This window comes from Xiphophorus hellerii, chromosome 6 (genome assembly GCF_003331165.1).
Source record: "Xiphophorus hellerii strain 12219 chromosome 6, Xiphophorus_hellerii-4.1, whole genome shotgun sequence".
In the NCBI taxonomy this organism is placed as follows: domain Eukaryota; kingdom Metazoa; phylum Chordata; class Actinopteri; order Cyprinodontiformes; family Poeciliidae; genus Xiphophorus; species Xiphophorus hellerii.
This window is the reverse complement of record NC_045677.1, coordinates 340,167-356,992: the sequence shown is the minus strand read 5'-3', so window position 1 is coordinate 356,992 and position 16,826 is coordinate 340,167. Positions and strand designations below refer to the sequence as shown.

General features: G+C 46.1%; 1 protein-coding gene and 1 long non-coding RNA gene across 3 annotated transcripts; one reads left to right on the top strand and one right to left on the bottom strand.

Moving 5' to 3' along the window:
* Nucleotides 1–755: 755 nt before the first annotated feature.
* Nucleotides 756–7,864, bottom strand: LOC116720901 (uncharacterized). 2 transcript variants are annotated; one of them, XR_004339484.1, is made up of 2 exons: nt 1,191–7,864; nt 756–932 (listed from the first exon to the last, which is right to left on the bottom strand). XR_004339484.1 is itself a non-coding variant. In XM_032564342.1 (2 exons), the coding sequence occupies exon 2, from the start codon at nt 7,190–7,192 to the stop codon at nt 1,415–1,417; it is 5,778 nt and encodes a 1,925-aa protein (XP_032420233.1). In that variant the 5' UTR covers nt 7,193–7,423; nt 7,682–7,864; the 3' UTR covers nt 756–1,414. The 2 variants fall into 2 exon arrangements, 1 of the variants encoding a protein (XP_032420233.1); XM_032564342.1 differs by having other exon boundaries at nt 756–7,423; nt 7,682–7,864.
* Nucleotides 7,865–8,126: 262 nt separating this feature from the next.
* On the top strand, nt 8,127–14,870 carry LOC116720900 (uncharacterized). The gene is made up of 2 exons (XR_004339483.1): nt 8,127–9,200; nt 14,396–14,870. It is a non-coding gene; the product is annotated as an uncharacterized LOC116720900 (long non-coding RNA).
* The last annotated feature ends 1,956 nt before the right edge of the window (nt 14,871–16,826 follow it).

Sequence of the window (16,826 nt, the reverse complement as noted above, 5' to 3'; positions counted from 1 at the left end):
AGACACCCACACCCCCAAATAACCTTCTGTTTATCCCCTCACTCAGCTGTGTCCCTTGGCTCCGCCACATTTGCTGGAATTTTTCTAAATTTGCCATGGGCAGGGTTTAGCCTTCAGAGGTCACCTACACTTTAAAAAGTCACACTTTAAAAATTGCTGTTGATTTTTAACAGTTTAATGGTTTCTACAAATATCTTCTAGGTAGATTGTTCCAATAGATGAATAGATGAGATAGCTATCTATATAGATATCTCTTTCTCTATACAGATAGATACAGAAGTTTTATGAGTGAGGAGGAAATCTGAGCGTGAGCACAAAGATTTGAAAGAGCACAGAGAATATTTCAAAGAGAGCAGAAGTTTTGAGTGCCAGCATTACAAGTTTTGATAAAGAAATTAAATTCTGCTTTCAAACTGGAAATATGTGCTCTTGACTTATGGCAGGAAAATTCGCCCATACTTGTGCCAATGCAAACAATTCAGTGGTGCATTTTTCTGCACTATCATTAGTGTGTGTTTTTTGTTGCAGTGATTCCTGTGATGGCTGTGTTGAGGACTAAGGCTTCCATTCATGGGTTGTGCTTTACCACCCCTCGTCTTATCAAGTTTATTTCTATCACACATTTCAGCAACAGGGCAGTTCAAAGTGCTTCACGTGATAAAAACATTTTGGAGTGCGCTATAGGTGACAGCAACAACTCCAGCACTTTTAACTTTATTTTTGATTGCCTTTGTTTTAACTACATATGCGTAGCGAAGGTTCTACGTTCTAAACTTGAGGCTGGTGGAATATTTACACTCGCCACTGTGTGTCGATCAGGACAAACTGAGGAGGGGATTTCCTGTTTGTGAAGCTCTCTTTATTTGGTTGTTACAGCAGTAGTACAGGCTTGGAGTTGGATATGTGTGGATGTGGAGGTGAGGTGATGTGGTCTAAATCACAACAGAAAATAAAGCCCACGTTAATTCACCTTACACATTATCACGTACAAGTTGCTGCAGTGACATCTGCTGGCCACAAACTAACGACACGTATATTGAATGCTACAACCGATAGCTAACAGGCTAACCCACGTGGAGTTAGTAAAAGGTCGCATTAAACCGGCGACTCTTATGAATATAACATCAACATGTAATACAGACGGAACTACTAAATTAACTGCCTTGATACATTTAACAGCAATTACTTACAGTAAGTCAAGAACGCACATCGACCTCAACCGAAACGGTAAGCAGCAGCTGCGTGTCTCCACTCCCAGAGCTATAATGCTTCTGCAGCTGCTGAATGTGCAATAACGAACTCGCCACCGGGTGGCGCACCTCCCTCTCCCAGTCCAAAGTAATAAACACCCGAGCCTTTGTAACAGCCGCCCCCAAATGTATGAAGTACATTTGTTACAAACAAAGGCGACGAACTAAGTCTTCAATGATGAATCCTGACCGCCGGCTTCTTCGGGTGCCGCAGGAAGAACAACCATCCTCGCTACTGGTCGAGTGTAGACTCTGTCCTTCACTTTAACATCCACCGACCTGATGCGGCCGTCAGCGCTGGGATGCACCTTAGTCACCCGTCCAACGGGCCACAAGGCTCTGGGAAGTTGGGGGTCCATGAGCATGACCACAGCATCCTCGTTCAGGTCAGCTTGAGTGGTCTGCCATTTCTGCCTAACCTGTAAATTGGGAAGGTATTCCCTGATGAATCTGGACCAGAACTGGTCTGCCAGCACCTGGGAGTGCCGCCAGCGACGTCTGCTGGGAAATTCAGTTGCCGGGTACACGACCTGAGGCAGTGACCCATCCGGCCGCCCCATCAACAGATGATTTGGCGTCACAGGGTCAGGATCAGCGATACTGGAGGAAACATAGCCTAATGGCTTCGAGTTCAGAATGCCCTCCACTTCTATAAGAACTGTCCTCAGCACCTCCTCGGGCAATGGTTGAGCCCCGACGGTGGCATACAAAGCCGTTTTCACGGAGCGTATTTCTCTCTCCCACACTCCACCAAAGTGAGGTGCACCAGGGGGATTAAACTTGAAAGCGATCCTTTGCTTGGCGAGGGATTGCTGCAGGTCCGAAGACATCTTTGCCATGGCCTGTTGTAGCTCCCGTTCCGCTCCACGGAAGTTAGTTCCTTGATCTGAGAGAATTTCCACCGGCGTACCCCGACGGGCTATAAATCTCCTTAAGGCCATAAGAAAGGAGTCAACATCAAGGTGCGTAAGTACATCAAGATGGACTGCCCTGGTAGTCAAACACTTGAAGATTATGCCCCATCGTTTCTCGTTGCGCCTCCCGATTCTGACCTGAAATGGTCCGAAGCAGTCTGTGCCTGTGGAGTAGAACGCAGGCTTGAAGAGGCGCAGATGCGCAATTGGCAGGTCGGCCATCTGAGGAACCGTAGGCTTGGCCTTCCATCGTCTGCAGTCAGAGCATCTGGACTGATGACGTCGAACCGCTTCTCTTCCTCGTAATATCCAGAAGTTCCGACGAATGTCAGCGAACAATCGTTCGGGACCAGGGTGGCACAAACGTCGATCGTAGTCCTGTATTAGCAGTCTGGTGAATGGGTGGTTCGGATCTAGAACAATGGGATGAACCGCTCCTAGCTCAAGATCCGTCGCGTACCTCAATCGGCCACCTACTCGGATTTCTCCTGCTTCATCCAACTGGGGTGCCAAGGCATGCAACCTGCTGTTGATGGCAACCGGCTTGCCTAAACTAAGAAGCCTAATCTCTTCGGGAAAGCTGTCGTGCTGTATCTTATTGATAAGGTGTCTTTCCGCCTTGCGATAATTTTCCGCACTCAGATTTCCATCTGTCCCCTCTGCATCCTGCAGGGTCTGTGCTGTTGACTCGAGCAACTCCTGCCAGTCCTTGTAGGCTTCAGATTCTGAGTTCAGACAGGTAGATGTCGAAGTCACACCACAAAAGGCTGACTTCCAAAGTTCTATGGGTTCCTCTTCGAGTGGGATTGCTGGTGGCGTGGGCCAGTAGTCTGGAGTCTGAAGTAAAAAGGGGGGTCCTCTTGTCCATCTGTTCAGCTCAGACAACTCCTGCAAGGTCTTACCTCGGGTAATGTCATCAGCTGGATTGCTGGCTGAATCTACATAACGCCAGGACTGTGAGTCTGTTAAATCTTGAATCTCCGTCACTCGGGTTCCCACGAATACTTTATAGCGACATGAGTCCGAAAGTATCCATCTCAACACCGTGGTGGAATCTGTCCACAAGGTGGTAGTGTCAATCTTCAGGGTGAGCTCAGCGCTTAACAGCTTGGCTAGCTGGGCTCCTGTTAAGGCTGCAGAAAGCTCCAACCGAGGTATGGAAAGCTGTCGCCTGGGGGCTACCCGTGAGCGAGCGAGGAGGAAGGCTAGGTGTATTTGTCCCTGACTATCCTCAGACCTGAGGTATGCCACGGACCCATAAACCTGTTCCGAAGCATCGCAGAAGATATGTACTTGTCTGTTGATGATCAAAGCATCTTCAGCTGCATGCGTGTAATGTCTGGGTAAGGTGACTTGGGGCAGTAGTTGGAGTTCACCTTCCCACTGCGCCCATAGTTGCTGTACATCCGGGGGGAGCAACGGGTCATCCCAATCCCGCCGCTTCTCCCACAGCTGACGAACCAACACCTTGGCCCGAGTCGTGTAGGGTAGGATGTAACCCAGAGGATCGTACTGGGAGGCGAGAACCTTGTAGATGTTCCTCATGGTCACGGTCCCATAGCTGAGAGGCCTGTGTTTGTAGCCAATGAGGTCTTGCTGAGGGTTCCAGCTAAGCCCAAGTGTGCTTTCAGATGGATCGTGCTTGTCTTGGGTCAGCCAGAGCTCTGTAGCAGGGGAACGGGCCTCACATGGCAAGTGGCTGATCACCTCCATCGCATTACTTGACCATTGACGAAGGTCGAATCCTGTGGAGAGAAGCAGTGCTCTTAGCTTGTCCACCAAGGCCTTCGCTGAATCCACGAATGGTAAGCTTTGCAGCCAGTTGTCGACGTAAAAACACCGCTCCACAGAAAACCGCACATCCTCTCCATCCTGACTATGGTCAGTGACGTGACGCTGGAGGGCATAGGTCGCACAACAGGGACTACAAGTGGTGCCAAAGGGAAGCACCTGCCATTCATAAATGTCTGGTGGTCGGTCCTTGACCTGATCCCGCCACACGTACCTTAAGAGGGGTCCATCTTCTGGAAGGAGGCGAACTTGGTGAAACATCCCTTTTATGTCGCTGCTGATGGCGACGGCATGTTCCCGGAACCGCAGTAACACTCCTATAAGTGATGCACTGAGGGTAGGTCCAGGTAGTTGGAAGTCGTTCAGATTAAGGCCCTGGTACTGGTGAGAGCAGTTGAACACCAGCCTGTCCTTGTTATTATGGTTCACCATATGATGAGGAATGAACCACGACTCCCCCTTTGATGCAGTGTCTTGAGGGCCCAACTTCACCACACTACCGGCCTGGACCAGCTTCCGAATCTCCTCCTGGTATGTGTTAGCCATCGTTGGGTTCTTACTCAATCTTCTTTCATTGCTCCGTAAGTTGAACATCACCGATTCAGAAGAGGCTTTGAGGACAGGCATGGTTTTCTTCCGTAGCAGTGGTGTAGCGTAACGGAGAATCCCATCAACATACACCCGTTCGGTCCTCTTCTCCAACAGGTCTACAGCTTCTTGGTCCAGCTTGGAACGGGTTACTGTCTTCTCTTTCTGGTAGGGAAGAACGTCGGTCTGCCAGAGTTTCTCCACATTCCTCAGCAGCTCCGCATTAGCGGGGGGAGCAGATGTAAACAAACACTGGGAGTGTTGGAGACCACTGTCCTCTGTTCTCATTGGTCCCTGGAGAGCCCATCCGAGCCTCGTTCTGACTGCAGCTGGTGCTCCCGATGGACCCAACCGAACCGGTTCAATGGGAGTAATGAGGTGAGGGTTGTCAGTCCCAATGAGGATCAGAGGCTGCACATTCTTGAAAGGATGTAGAGGCAGATCGGACAGATACTTGAACTGTTTCTGGAGTCTGTCGATCGGGTACGACTGTTCTGCCAGGACCAGGCGATCGGCCGTAAAGGCTCCATTCACTGCGAAGCGGCGGCGATTGCTGAAGGAAGGAGATATCTGAAAGGAAACGGAAGCACCTCTCATGGTCTGAATGTCCTGCCTTATGGTTCTCAGATTCAGAGTCTCTGGGGTGCCCTGCAGACCAAGCTTGTGTGCAGCAGGAGCCAGGAACATGGTACGTTCAGAACCATCATCGAGTAGGGCATAGGTTTTGAGGCTCTGTTTCCCGTGATGCAAGGTGACCTGGACCACCTTCAGCAGAACTCTGCCGTACACCAGCGGTCGGCCCAAATACAGCTGGTCAGTGGTGCTGATGAGGCAACTCTCCTCTCTAGTGGTGTCTTTAGTGTCTCTGGTGTTCACATCGTGAAGCACCTGAAGATGTTTCCCCTGAGACAGGTTACAGGGTTTCCGAAGATCACACTGGGCTGCATGGTGAGATCTCACACAGTGCCAGCATCTGTTGTGATCCTTTATCCACTGCGATAGTTGGTCCTTGGACAACCTCTGAATGCCCGTACATTGGCTGAGGTAATGTTCATTACTTTCACAGTATGGGCAATAACGATTCGATTTGATGCCCGTGCTCCCCGAAGCCCTGGAAACGGAACCGTCCTTGGTTCCATGCAGCACCGTCGTGACCCTCTTCTTCTGATGTCCTGCTTTGTCTTTATTTCCTGCTCCGGAATCATAATTGTCCGAATTATGACACCAGGTCTCGTACTGGAGCCATTCAGCGAAATCCACTAACGTGTAGACTGCATTGGGATGGCGGAACATGGCTCGACGGAAGTCTGCACGCTGCTCTGCAGGTAGTTTACTCAACAAACGGGCCACATGAGATCCGCATCTCAGCTCAGCATCACCCTCTGGACCCAAAGTCCTGAGTAACCCGACCAGAGACTGAACTTCGAGAGCGAACCTCTCAAACGCCACCGAGTCACCTCGGCGGACGTCTGGAGCATCCATTACACCGGCAATCCTGTTCAATGCCATCTGGTGTGGCTGGCCGAATTTCTCACTTAGAGCCCTCATAGTGTCTGAGTATGGGGTGGCGGAGTTCAAATAAGAGTCTGCTATGAGTTTAGCTTCTTCGAGTTTGAGGTGATCCACCAGGATCTGGTACTTGAACAGCTCTGTCCCTTCTGGTGGTAATAGATTAATCAACGCTATCTTTAACCGAGCAAAGTCCCTGGGATCTCGTCTAGCGAAGTAGGGGATGCTTGGCCTAGGACCTTGATATGTTTGTTCTGTGACAACTGGCAACATCGAAGGAGAATACAAACTCGTTGGTCGATCCGGGCCTCCTGGCCTCAATGATCCCCGACGATCTATCGGCATCTTTTCTTGTGTGGGGACAGATCTCATGAACCGTGGTTTTCCGCCCTGTGGTGCCATGGTCCGATTCTTTAAGAGTTGTAGATCACTCATCAGCTTTTCCAACATGACCGAGACAGGCTGGGTTGATGGAGAAGGTTCATCCTCCTCCTCTGTCTTGGGCCACGGTGGAGGTTCAGGCCATTCCTCCTCCCCCTCCTCACCGTTACTCCACCATGTCGAAGGAGGAGGCGGGGCGTATGTCGGTGATGGGATTTCGAACCGCTGCTGTGAAGTAGCCATACTCTGTGGCATATATCCCATTCTCCTCCTCATTTCTTCCTTTAAATCCCTGAGTTCGGCTAACTCAGAACGTACTTCTTCTTTAGCCCGCTCATATTCGATTTCTTTCATCTTTAACTGCTCCAGCTCCGAGTGGTATGGTGCGAAGCTCTGCTGCTGCTGCCTGTGATGTGGAGAGCCAGTAGAATAATCTCTGTTATCCTCTTCTGCCAAGCTCTTCCGCCGCTGTGGTTCGGTAAGTGTCTGTTCGGGGTAACCAACCCACTCATCTACCGTGATTTCCCACTGCTTACATCCGGCTGCGGTAGATGGGGGGCTGAGGGGTGTCATCTTGGCAGCTCCCTCCTCCGACGGTGAATACGAGCTATCCTCACATCTCGGCTCAGCTCGCACACCTCGATAATCAAACAGAGGCTGAAACCGGTGTTCCTGATCGTTGGTTTCATAATCCTGTAAATAGGAAGGCGGGCGGGTTTGCCGCTTTGGTCTCATCGTTGCTTCACGGCTGAACTGCATGCTGAAACAGTGGTAAGTGTCCCACTCCGGCTCGAAGGACCATAAATTGTAGCGAAGGTTCTACGTTCTAAACTTGAGGCTGGTGGAATATTTACACTCGCCACTGTGTGTCGATCAGGACAAACTGAGGAGGGGATTTCCTGTTTGTGAAGCTCTCTTTATTTGGTTGTTACAGCAGTAGTACAGGCTTGGAGTTGGATATGTGTGGATGTGGAGGTGAGGTGATGTGGTCTAAATCACAACAGAAAATAAAGCCCACGTTAATTCACCTTACACATTATCACGTACAAGTTGCTGCAGTGACATCTGCTGGCCACAAACTAACGACACGTATATTGAATGCTACAACCGATAGCTAACAGGCTAACCCACGTGGAGTTAGTAAAAGGTCGCATTAAACCGGCGACTCTTATGAATATAACATCAACATGTAATACAGACGGAACTACTAAATTAACTGCCTTGATACATTTAACAGCAATTACTTACAGTAAGTCAAGAACGCACATCGACCTCAACCGAAACGGTAAGCAGCAGCTGCGTGTCTCCACTCCCAGAGCTATAATGCTTCTGCAGCTGCTGAATGTGCAATAACGAACTCGCCACCGGGTGGCGCACCTCCCTCTCCCAGTCCAAAGTAATAAACACCCGAGCCTTTGTAACAATATGAGTACAGCAAACCTGTACACAAGAGTCATCTTTCTCATTTATTCAAGAGAATAGTTGCTGACCATCAGGAAGAGCTGGTATTGATGGAGGCGTACCATTCCAGAGGAGCTGTGGAGGAGGCTGCAAGGTTGGGGCTATGCTAAAGGCTAGGCTTGCCAATAACCAGAGGTGTTGTAAATCATCACTTCCCTCTGTGATCATGGGAAATATTCCAGTACCCAGTAAGATGGACAAGTTGTCTGTGTGAGAGAACAGGAGGTGGAGTGTTACGACCCGGCTCGGCCAGGGGAAAGGGAAGTAACATTAAAGAAACCTAGGTGGTAAGGTTTAACAGTTTAGAGGTTTTATTGTTTGGGTTCAACAAAAATAAAGGGGGTAAAAATTAACAATAGTCAAAATGTAGAGACTAACAAAAGGGTACTAAACAAAACAAAACCCCAAAACAATCAATTGTAAATCAAAGAACTTAACCAAACAAAAATAGACTTTCAGAACAGGGTACACAAAACAAACTACAAATCTCTAACAGAGAATCAAAGATCCCACACAGGGACAAAGTGAGTGACACAAGCTATCCAAGCTAACAAAGGTTGTCAGAGCTAACAAAGGTTATCAGAGCTATCAAAACAAGTTTACAGCAGTCAAACCCCTAACAAAGTGGCAAGCTGTCTAAACAAAGAAACAGCCCGCGCCTTCTCCCAGGATGTCCTTGGTTCTTAAAGGGAGGCCTCAACAGTGATTGGTGGAGCCGGCAATTGATGACCCAATCACGGTAGGCCTCAGGATGTAGCACAGGACAAGCAGGGCAGCACCCACTTCCAGGTGGAGTCAATCTGATTAGCCACTGAAAAACAACAAACACAGAAAAAGGCCACTGGCCGTAACACCTCCCCCCTTAAAATCCCAAACCAAAGTGTTTGGAAGGAACGTTCCCAACCGAAGGTAACTATATAAGCTACACTCTAGATAAAGCATCTGCTAAGAAGTTGTCTGCACCTTTCTTATGTTTGATTTCAAGATGGTAATCCTGTACCAGTAAAGCCCACCGCATGAGTCTCTGGTTGTGGTTGTACATGCGAGAAAGGAAAACAAGGGGGTTGTGGTCGGTGTACACTATGATTGGCACAGGACTAGACCCTAGGTAAACCTCAAAGTGTTGAAGTGCAAGTAGCAAGGCCAGAGTTTCTTTCTCAATGATGGGGTAATTGAGTTGGCTGGGTGTAAATTTACGGGAAAAATAACAGACGGGATGATCAGCTCCGTCCCCACCTTCCTGTAACAGTACAGCACCAGCTCCAACAGCACTAGCATCCACTTCAAGTTTGAAAACCTTTGACATGTCTGGAGAAGAGAGGACAGGTGCATATGACAACAGAGATTTTATACTTTCGAAAGCATGCTGACATTCAGGAGTCCAGACAAAGTCTACTTTTGGGCTCAGCAGAGTAGTGAGAGGGTGGGCTACTGTCGAAAAATTTCGACAGAAGTTTCGGTAATAACTGGCCATGCCAAATGTTGCACACTTAATAATAAATCAGTGTGGTGTTGCGCAGGTTCTTTTATTTTGACAATTGCTGTGGAAACATGAGAGCGACAGTGAGCGCCTTCACTGACCAGCCGTTGCTACGCTTAATTGCCGTTGGCTCGCTCACAAATAAATATTTACGACATGAGTCAAATAATAAATATTTACAATACAAGTCAAATAATTAACTAAACACTTCCACATATATACCTCGCTACTCCGCCCTAGCCCACCTTCTCCACAAGAGACATAAACAGCAGCGCTAATTGACATTTACCTGTGGAAACATGAGAGCGACAGTGAGCGCCTTCACTGACCAGCCGTTGCTACGCTTAATTGCCGTTGGCTCGCTGAGTCAGGAGTGCTGCTCACCGTGCTCTATGTGCCCACTGGTGGCGAAGCGTTGTCACTGCAGTCCAGTGCATCTCAGTAAGATAAGTGGAGCTTAACAGCACAGCCAGGATAAGACAAATGGAAGCAAATAAACAAACAGAAAAGGGAGGGGGTGTAATTACATCTGATGTCCATTCTCTCACACAAAGAAACGGCGAAGGGCTTTTCTGGTGCTAGGGACAGGAAACTCAACGATGGCTTTTATCTTGGCTTCTACAGGGCATACTTGTCCCTGGCCGACCTGTCTACCTAGGTAAGTGACAGTTGCTTTACCAAAGTCACACTTTGCTAGGTTTACAGTAAGCGAAGCTTCAGCAAGCCGTGTGAACACATCTCTTAAGATTTTTATGTGTTCTTCCCTGGTAGAAGTATACACAATGAGATCATCAAGATATGCATTACAGTTTGGTAACCCAGACAGAACAGTGTTAACCAACCGTTGAAAGGTGGCCGGGGCATTACACATGCCAAACGCCATGACGGTATATTGCAAAAACTGGTCTGGTGTCACAAAGGCAGAGATCTCTGATGCACGATCCGTTAATGGTACCTGCCAGTATCCTTTTAACAGGTCCAGTTTACTTACAAAATTGGCATTGCCAATGGTATCAACACAATCCTCTATACGGGGAAGTGGATAGGAATCCATAACAGTAACTGAATTTACCTTTCGGAAGTCTGTTATAAAACGAGGAGAACCATCAGGTTTCATCTCTAAAAGACAAGGGGAGCTCCATGGGCTGGAACTATGCTTAGCAAACCCATGTTGTAACATGTAGTCTGTTTCACCGTTCATCAAAACTCTTTTAACTGGGTTTGTTCTGTACGGATGTTGTTTTATTGGTTTGGCCCCGGCAACATCAATATCATGTTTAAGAACTGAAGTTTGTCTTGGCACATCATGGAATAGTTCTGGGAAACTTTTGACCAAGACAATAATATCATTTTTTTGTTCCTCTGTTAAATGTGAAAGCTGGTTAGGCAGAACCTTCAACATTTTAGAGTTTGACAATCGTGAGCTTTGGTAAGAAATGGGACGCAATGTTAAACCATCCTCTATAGCAGAGTCAGAACAATCCCTTACAATCAATGCTGAGGAGCAAGGTGAAGGTAAGGATTGACCTGTTTGAAGGTCAGGATTACCGTTTGGGTCTCGAGAACAGTACGGTTTCAACATATTTATGTGACAGACCCGAGATTTCCTCCTTCTTTCCGGAGTGCAGATTACATAATCTGTCTCACTCAACCTTTCCTGAACCACATAAGGTCCTGAAAACTTGGCAGAAAGGGTAGAACCAGGAACAGGTAGTAAAGCTAGGACTTTTTCCCCCTTAGCAAAAGAACGGGACAGAGCAGACTGGTCATAATGCTTTTTCATAGACCTTTGAGACTCACCTAGTGTTTCTTTCGCAATAGCACAAGACTGATGCAGTCTTTCTCTGAATTTGCAGACATAATCCAGAATGTTTTCCTGGGGAGAAACATTTATCTCTAAGAGTTTCTCTTTGAGAATTTTCAGAGGGCTACGGAGTGTATGGCCAAACACCAACTCAGCGGGGCTGAATCTTAGAGACTCTTGAATAGACTCCCGAGCGGCAAACAAAACAAAAGGTATGCCTTCATCCCAGTCTTTTTCTGTTTCTGTACAATATTTTCGTAGCATAGACTTTAACGTCTGCTGCCAACGCTCTAAAGCTCCTTGAGATTCAGGATGATAAGCGCTGGAGACTGTATGCTGTATGTTCAGTTCTTTTAGGACTTGCTTAAAAAGTTTAGACTGAAAATTTGTGCCTTGATCAGTTTGAATTATTCTAGGAAGGCCAAAGGTGGAAAAAAACTTTGTCATCGCTTTTACTACTGAGCTGGAGGTAATCTTACGCAGTGGGATTGCTTCTGGGTAACGAGTTGAGGCACACATTAAGGTGAGCAGAAACTGATTGCCAGATTTCGTGTGAGGAAGAGGTCCAACGCAGTCCATGATGATTCGCTCAAAAGGTTCTCCAACCACGGGTATAGGATGGAGAGGAGCAGGAGGGATAACTTGGTTGGGCTTACCAGTTACCTGACAGGTATGACAGCTGCGACAATACTGGCGTACATCTGTTTTTAATCCGGGCCAGTAAAAATGTTTCAGAACATTCTGATAAGTTTTTGTTACTCCCAAATGTCCTGACCAGCTTCCTTCATGTGCCAAGGCCAAAATGTTTGCGGTAACCTGATGGAATCACAATTTGGTGTACCACATTCCAGTCAGCATCAGGGAGGACAACAGGGCACCATTTTCTCATCAATGCTCCATCATTTACATAAAATGCTACTGGTTCAACTCTAGCTTTGTCAGCACTTACAACACTTGAGAAGCACCTTGTATGGGTTGGATCCACCTTCTGAGCTGCACAAAGCTGTGATCGGGAGATGGGAGAAGAACCAAAATCAGCTTGTCGCACATCTGGTTTCAGCTGCGGGACTGCAGGCAACTGTGTTGTAGCCGGTAGTTTTTTCTCCTCTGAAAAGATTGACATAAGCACACTGTCAGACAAGTCTACATTTTCCTCTGAGATTCCCTTCAATTTTTGAGCCCTGGTGAGCACACAGGAAGTAGAGACAGTAGTCTGTGTTGCGTCTTCCTCCTTAGGAAGGGAGCAGGGGACATCTAATACTTCTAGGGATGGTGTTACCTTACCACCTGCAATATCATTACCAAGTAAAAGGGAAATACCTTTAACTGGAAGCGCAGAACAAACAGCAATGGGGAAAATACCAGAAATCAGTTCTGATTGTAACTGCACCAAGTGTACAGGCCGGGGGGCATAACTCATTTCCAGTCCTTGCAGAACAACACTGTAGCCACAAGATGACAACTCAGAAAATGGTAAGGAATCTGTTAAGATAACAGATTGGGAGGCACCGGTGTCTCGCAAAATATGAACTGGATGTGGATCTGCAAGTTTTCCTGGTAATGAAACATATCCAGTCAGCAAAAAAGGTTCATAACATGGATCGGGACTATAGCTAAGTTCAGCCTTTCCTAGGGTATGAGACTGGCTCTTTATTAACCCCACACCTTTAGGTTTGGTTTGTGTGTTCTGTTCTTTTCGTTTCAAGGCTAAACAATTAGCAATGAGATGACCCGTTTTGTGACAATAGAAACACTCCTTGTCATTCTTTTGAGGAGTTGATTTGGGTTGCTCAACAGCTGACTTTATAGACACACTTTTATTGAGCACGGACTGAAAGGTAGACTTATGTGTAAGCACATACTCATCAGCTAACACAGCAGCAGAAGACAGTGAGCTTACCTTTTGCTCATTCAAGTGAACAACAACACGTTCAGGTAGACAATTTTTGAACTCTTCCAATAGAACAAGTTCTCTCAGAGTATCAAAATTTGTCACCTTACTTGAAGCACACCAACGGTCAAAGAGACTTCCCTTTTCTCTGGCGAACTCTACATAGGTCTGAGAGGGGCTTTTCTTAAAAGACCTAAATTTTTGCCGGTAAGCCTCAGGAACAAGCTCATAAGCTTTCAAAATGGCAGCTTTAACAACATCATACTTTTGGGTGTCTGAAAGAGGAAGGGCGGCTACAACCTCTTGAGCTTTACCATAGATTTTGCACTGTAGAAGCAAAGACCAAACGTCAGGTGGCCACTGTAAAGCCTGTGCTATTCGCTCAAAAGCAGAGACGTAAGAATCAATCTCTGTCTCTCAAAACTCAGGTACTAAAGAGACATACTTGGTAACATCAAAGGGTCTAATAGAAGAGGGCCCCCTAGAACTACTAGTAGGGCTCTCACTGGTTGTTTGAACTGGAAATCTGGCCTTATACTCAAGCTCTAGCTGTCGAAGCTTTATAGCTTTTTCAGCCTCAATTTCCAACCGTTTAATTTCAAGCTGATATTGCCTGAGTTGTGCTTTCTCCTCAGCCTCAGCCTCAACTTGCAATCTGGCGAGACGAACCTTCAGGCGAGCATCAACTTTGGACCCAACAGATCCAGAGGAAGCCGAGAGGGGATCAAACCTAGGAAGTGTGACAGGAGTCTGAATCCCACCAACCACCTTCAGGTCCCCCACTGGTGATAGCTCCTGAGGCCTCTCTGCAAGGTTTGAGGGGCCAGCAGATTCCATCTCTGCAGCAGGCACAGCAACAGTTGGTAGAGCAGATGAGATTGGAATCTGTGAAGGCAAAGATAACACATTCAACTCAACCAGTTTATTCACAATTAGATCCCTTAGTTCCTTCTTCAGCAGTTGCTTGGAATAGGAAATGGAAAAGTAACTTGCAATCTCAGCTAAATCAGCTTTACGACAAGATGCAAGTTTTTCAAGAGAAGGCTGTTCCAAGAACTGGTCAATATTAAACTGAGCCATTTCTGAACCAACAACGCAAACTTTACAGCAGCACCTCCAGGCAACAAAGACAAACAAATTTCCCTAAACTGTAGCCACGGGATTGTGTTAAATAGATCCCGGACGAGCCCCCATTTAATGTTACGACCCGGCTCGGCCAGGGGAAAGGGAAGTAACATTAAAGAAACCTAGGTGGTAAGGTTTAACAGTTTAGAGGTTTTATTGTTTGGGTTCAACAAAAATAAAGGGGGTAAAAATTAACAATAGTCAAAATGTAGAGACTAACAAAAGGGTACTAAACAAAACAAAACCCCAAAACAATCAATTGTAAATCAAAGAACTTAACCAAACAAAAATAGACTTTCAGAACAGGGTACACAAAACAAACTACAAATCTCTAACAGAGAATCAAAGATCCCACACAGGGACAAAGTGAGTGACACAAGCTATCCAAGCTAACAAAGGTTGTCAGAGCTAACAAAGGTTATCAGAGCTATCAAAACAAGTTTACAGCAGTCAAACCCCTAACAAAGTGGCAAGCTGTCTAAACAAAGAAACAGCCCGCGCCTTCTCCCAGGATGTCCTTGGTTCTTAAAGGGAGGCCTCAACAGTGATTGGTGGAGCCGGCAATTGATGACCCAATCACGGTAGGCCTCAGGATGTAGCACAGGACAAGCAGGGCAGCACCCACTTCCAGGTGGAGTCAATCTGATTAGCCACTGAAAAACAACAAACACAGAAAAAGGCCACTGGCCGTAACATGGAGCTATACAGATCTTGGCCTGTAGCTGGACAACAAGCTGGACTGGACAAGCAACACAAAAAAGCTGGACAGGAAGACCCAGACCAGGATCTTGGTCTTACACTTCCTTAATTTTATGCATTTTTTGAGTTACAAAAGCAGATGTTCTTAATTTTATTTAATATTTTAATCAACCTTTTTAGCTAAAACAAATAAACAAAACACTGCACACAAATCTACCAAACAGATCCATAATTATAATTGATTACTAGATATTATTTTTAATCTTCAGCCAGATGCTGCTTCTATTACAAGAGTCAGTTAGGGTTTGTGCAGCGCACTCTCCTCCTCGTTGGTCTATTGACTGTTGTATCTTTCCCCGTCTTTGTTTTCAGACAATGGTATGGCCCAATATTCTCACACGTGATTGGCCACAAGGCTGCCATGATAATCAAAACAAAGTTCTAGGTGAGCAGGGCGGAGTCCACACAGCGGATCTGCTGAAAGAGTAAGAGCTGAGCAGCCAAAGGGAAAAAGGCTAAGGGTAGCATAGCTCACATAGACATTAGCTCCCAGTAGCAGGACAGAGTATCAAACTACCTGTCATATAAAATGTAATCTGAAATTATTTATAATTACTCGATGTGTCATTATAATCGGAGAGCAAAGAGTGCAGGTTTAACTGAGGGCAGACCACCAGGACACGCCATCTTGCTTCTTGGTTTGACTGCCTGTTTTTCCAGCCAGTGAACCATTCCGCCACCCAGTGGTCATTTTTTAAAACAAGTAATCTCATCTGTACCTCTCAAAAATGCACAATATGTCTATAAACGATTTTTGAGAATTATAAAGAATTACTGAAATATTCAATTTTTCAACAAAATAATGTCTTTGCCACTTTGGTACAAGCACAGTGACAAACGTGTCATTAGACAATATGTAACGGGTACCAGGGTTCCGGACCCGTCAGCAGCAGATGAAGCTGAAAAACAGCATGGAAATGAGCACATGGGAGACGCAGTCTGTGTTACTCCAACTTCTCTCAGCTTATTTATTGAACAAACCAGCTCATTTAACTGTCAATACAGCCCAATTTATAGTTCAGTAATTTACTGTACATATTAGACATATTCCATCATTGACATCAACATTCGCTTTCCTTAAACCAGAAATAATCAAATAACATCATATTTTGTCCCAATTCCCTCAGGTAACATGTACCTTCAATTCACTGCACTTTATATGCATATTTAATCACACACAGTGACATATTTAATGAGCATGTATCTGAAGTTATTGTAAACTGGCATAACTATATTAGAATTCAAACTACTTTAATTAAGTGAATGCATTACATCACAATTTAACCTTTCACCATTGTTTAGAACACAAATAAACCCTGGAGCCTGATCTACATATCCCGCTATTATCTGCCGCTACAGTGTGCTAACCAACTAGCATCACGGAATGTTAGCTACTCCCTCCAGCCACTGCTGGCTCCGAAATACAACAAAACTCTTTCGATATCTTTACACTTTGACGCATTTCCTTAAATATTTCTCGAACAGTACCAAATAATAAAAAAGTACTTTATTAAAACGAACTTGAAGGTTATTCTCACCTGAAAAATGGAAATGGAAATGAGCACACGGGAGACGCAGTCTGTGTTACTCCAATTTCTCTCAGCTTATGAGAAAACGGCAGAGCAACAGGCAGCTCAGAGTCTCCATGCGCCACCTACTGGTGAAACACCATTACTACACCCATCGTCAAAGAAATGCATGCTCCTTTTTTTCTATTGTGAGCACACACCCGTGGGCATCACAAATAGATTAGACTCCAAGCAAAAATCAGATGACCCAGCTTTCCACCAGCATTTAAACACACCACTTACTCACGAATCTGAGGCTGTCCTGGAGCGTGAAATGAGTCTCAAAAATCCTCGTGCATTCATAA

Coding starts and splice junctions, on each gene's coding strand:
- LOC116720901 (XM_032564342.1), bottom strand. CDS start 7,192: ATGCAGTTCAGCCGTGAAGCAACGATGAGACCAAAGCGGCAAACCCGC.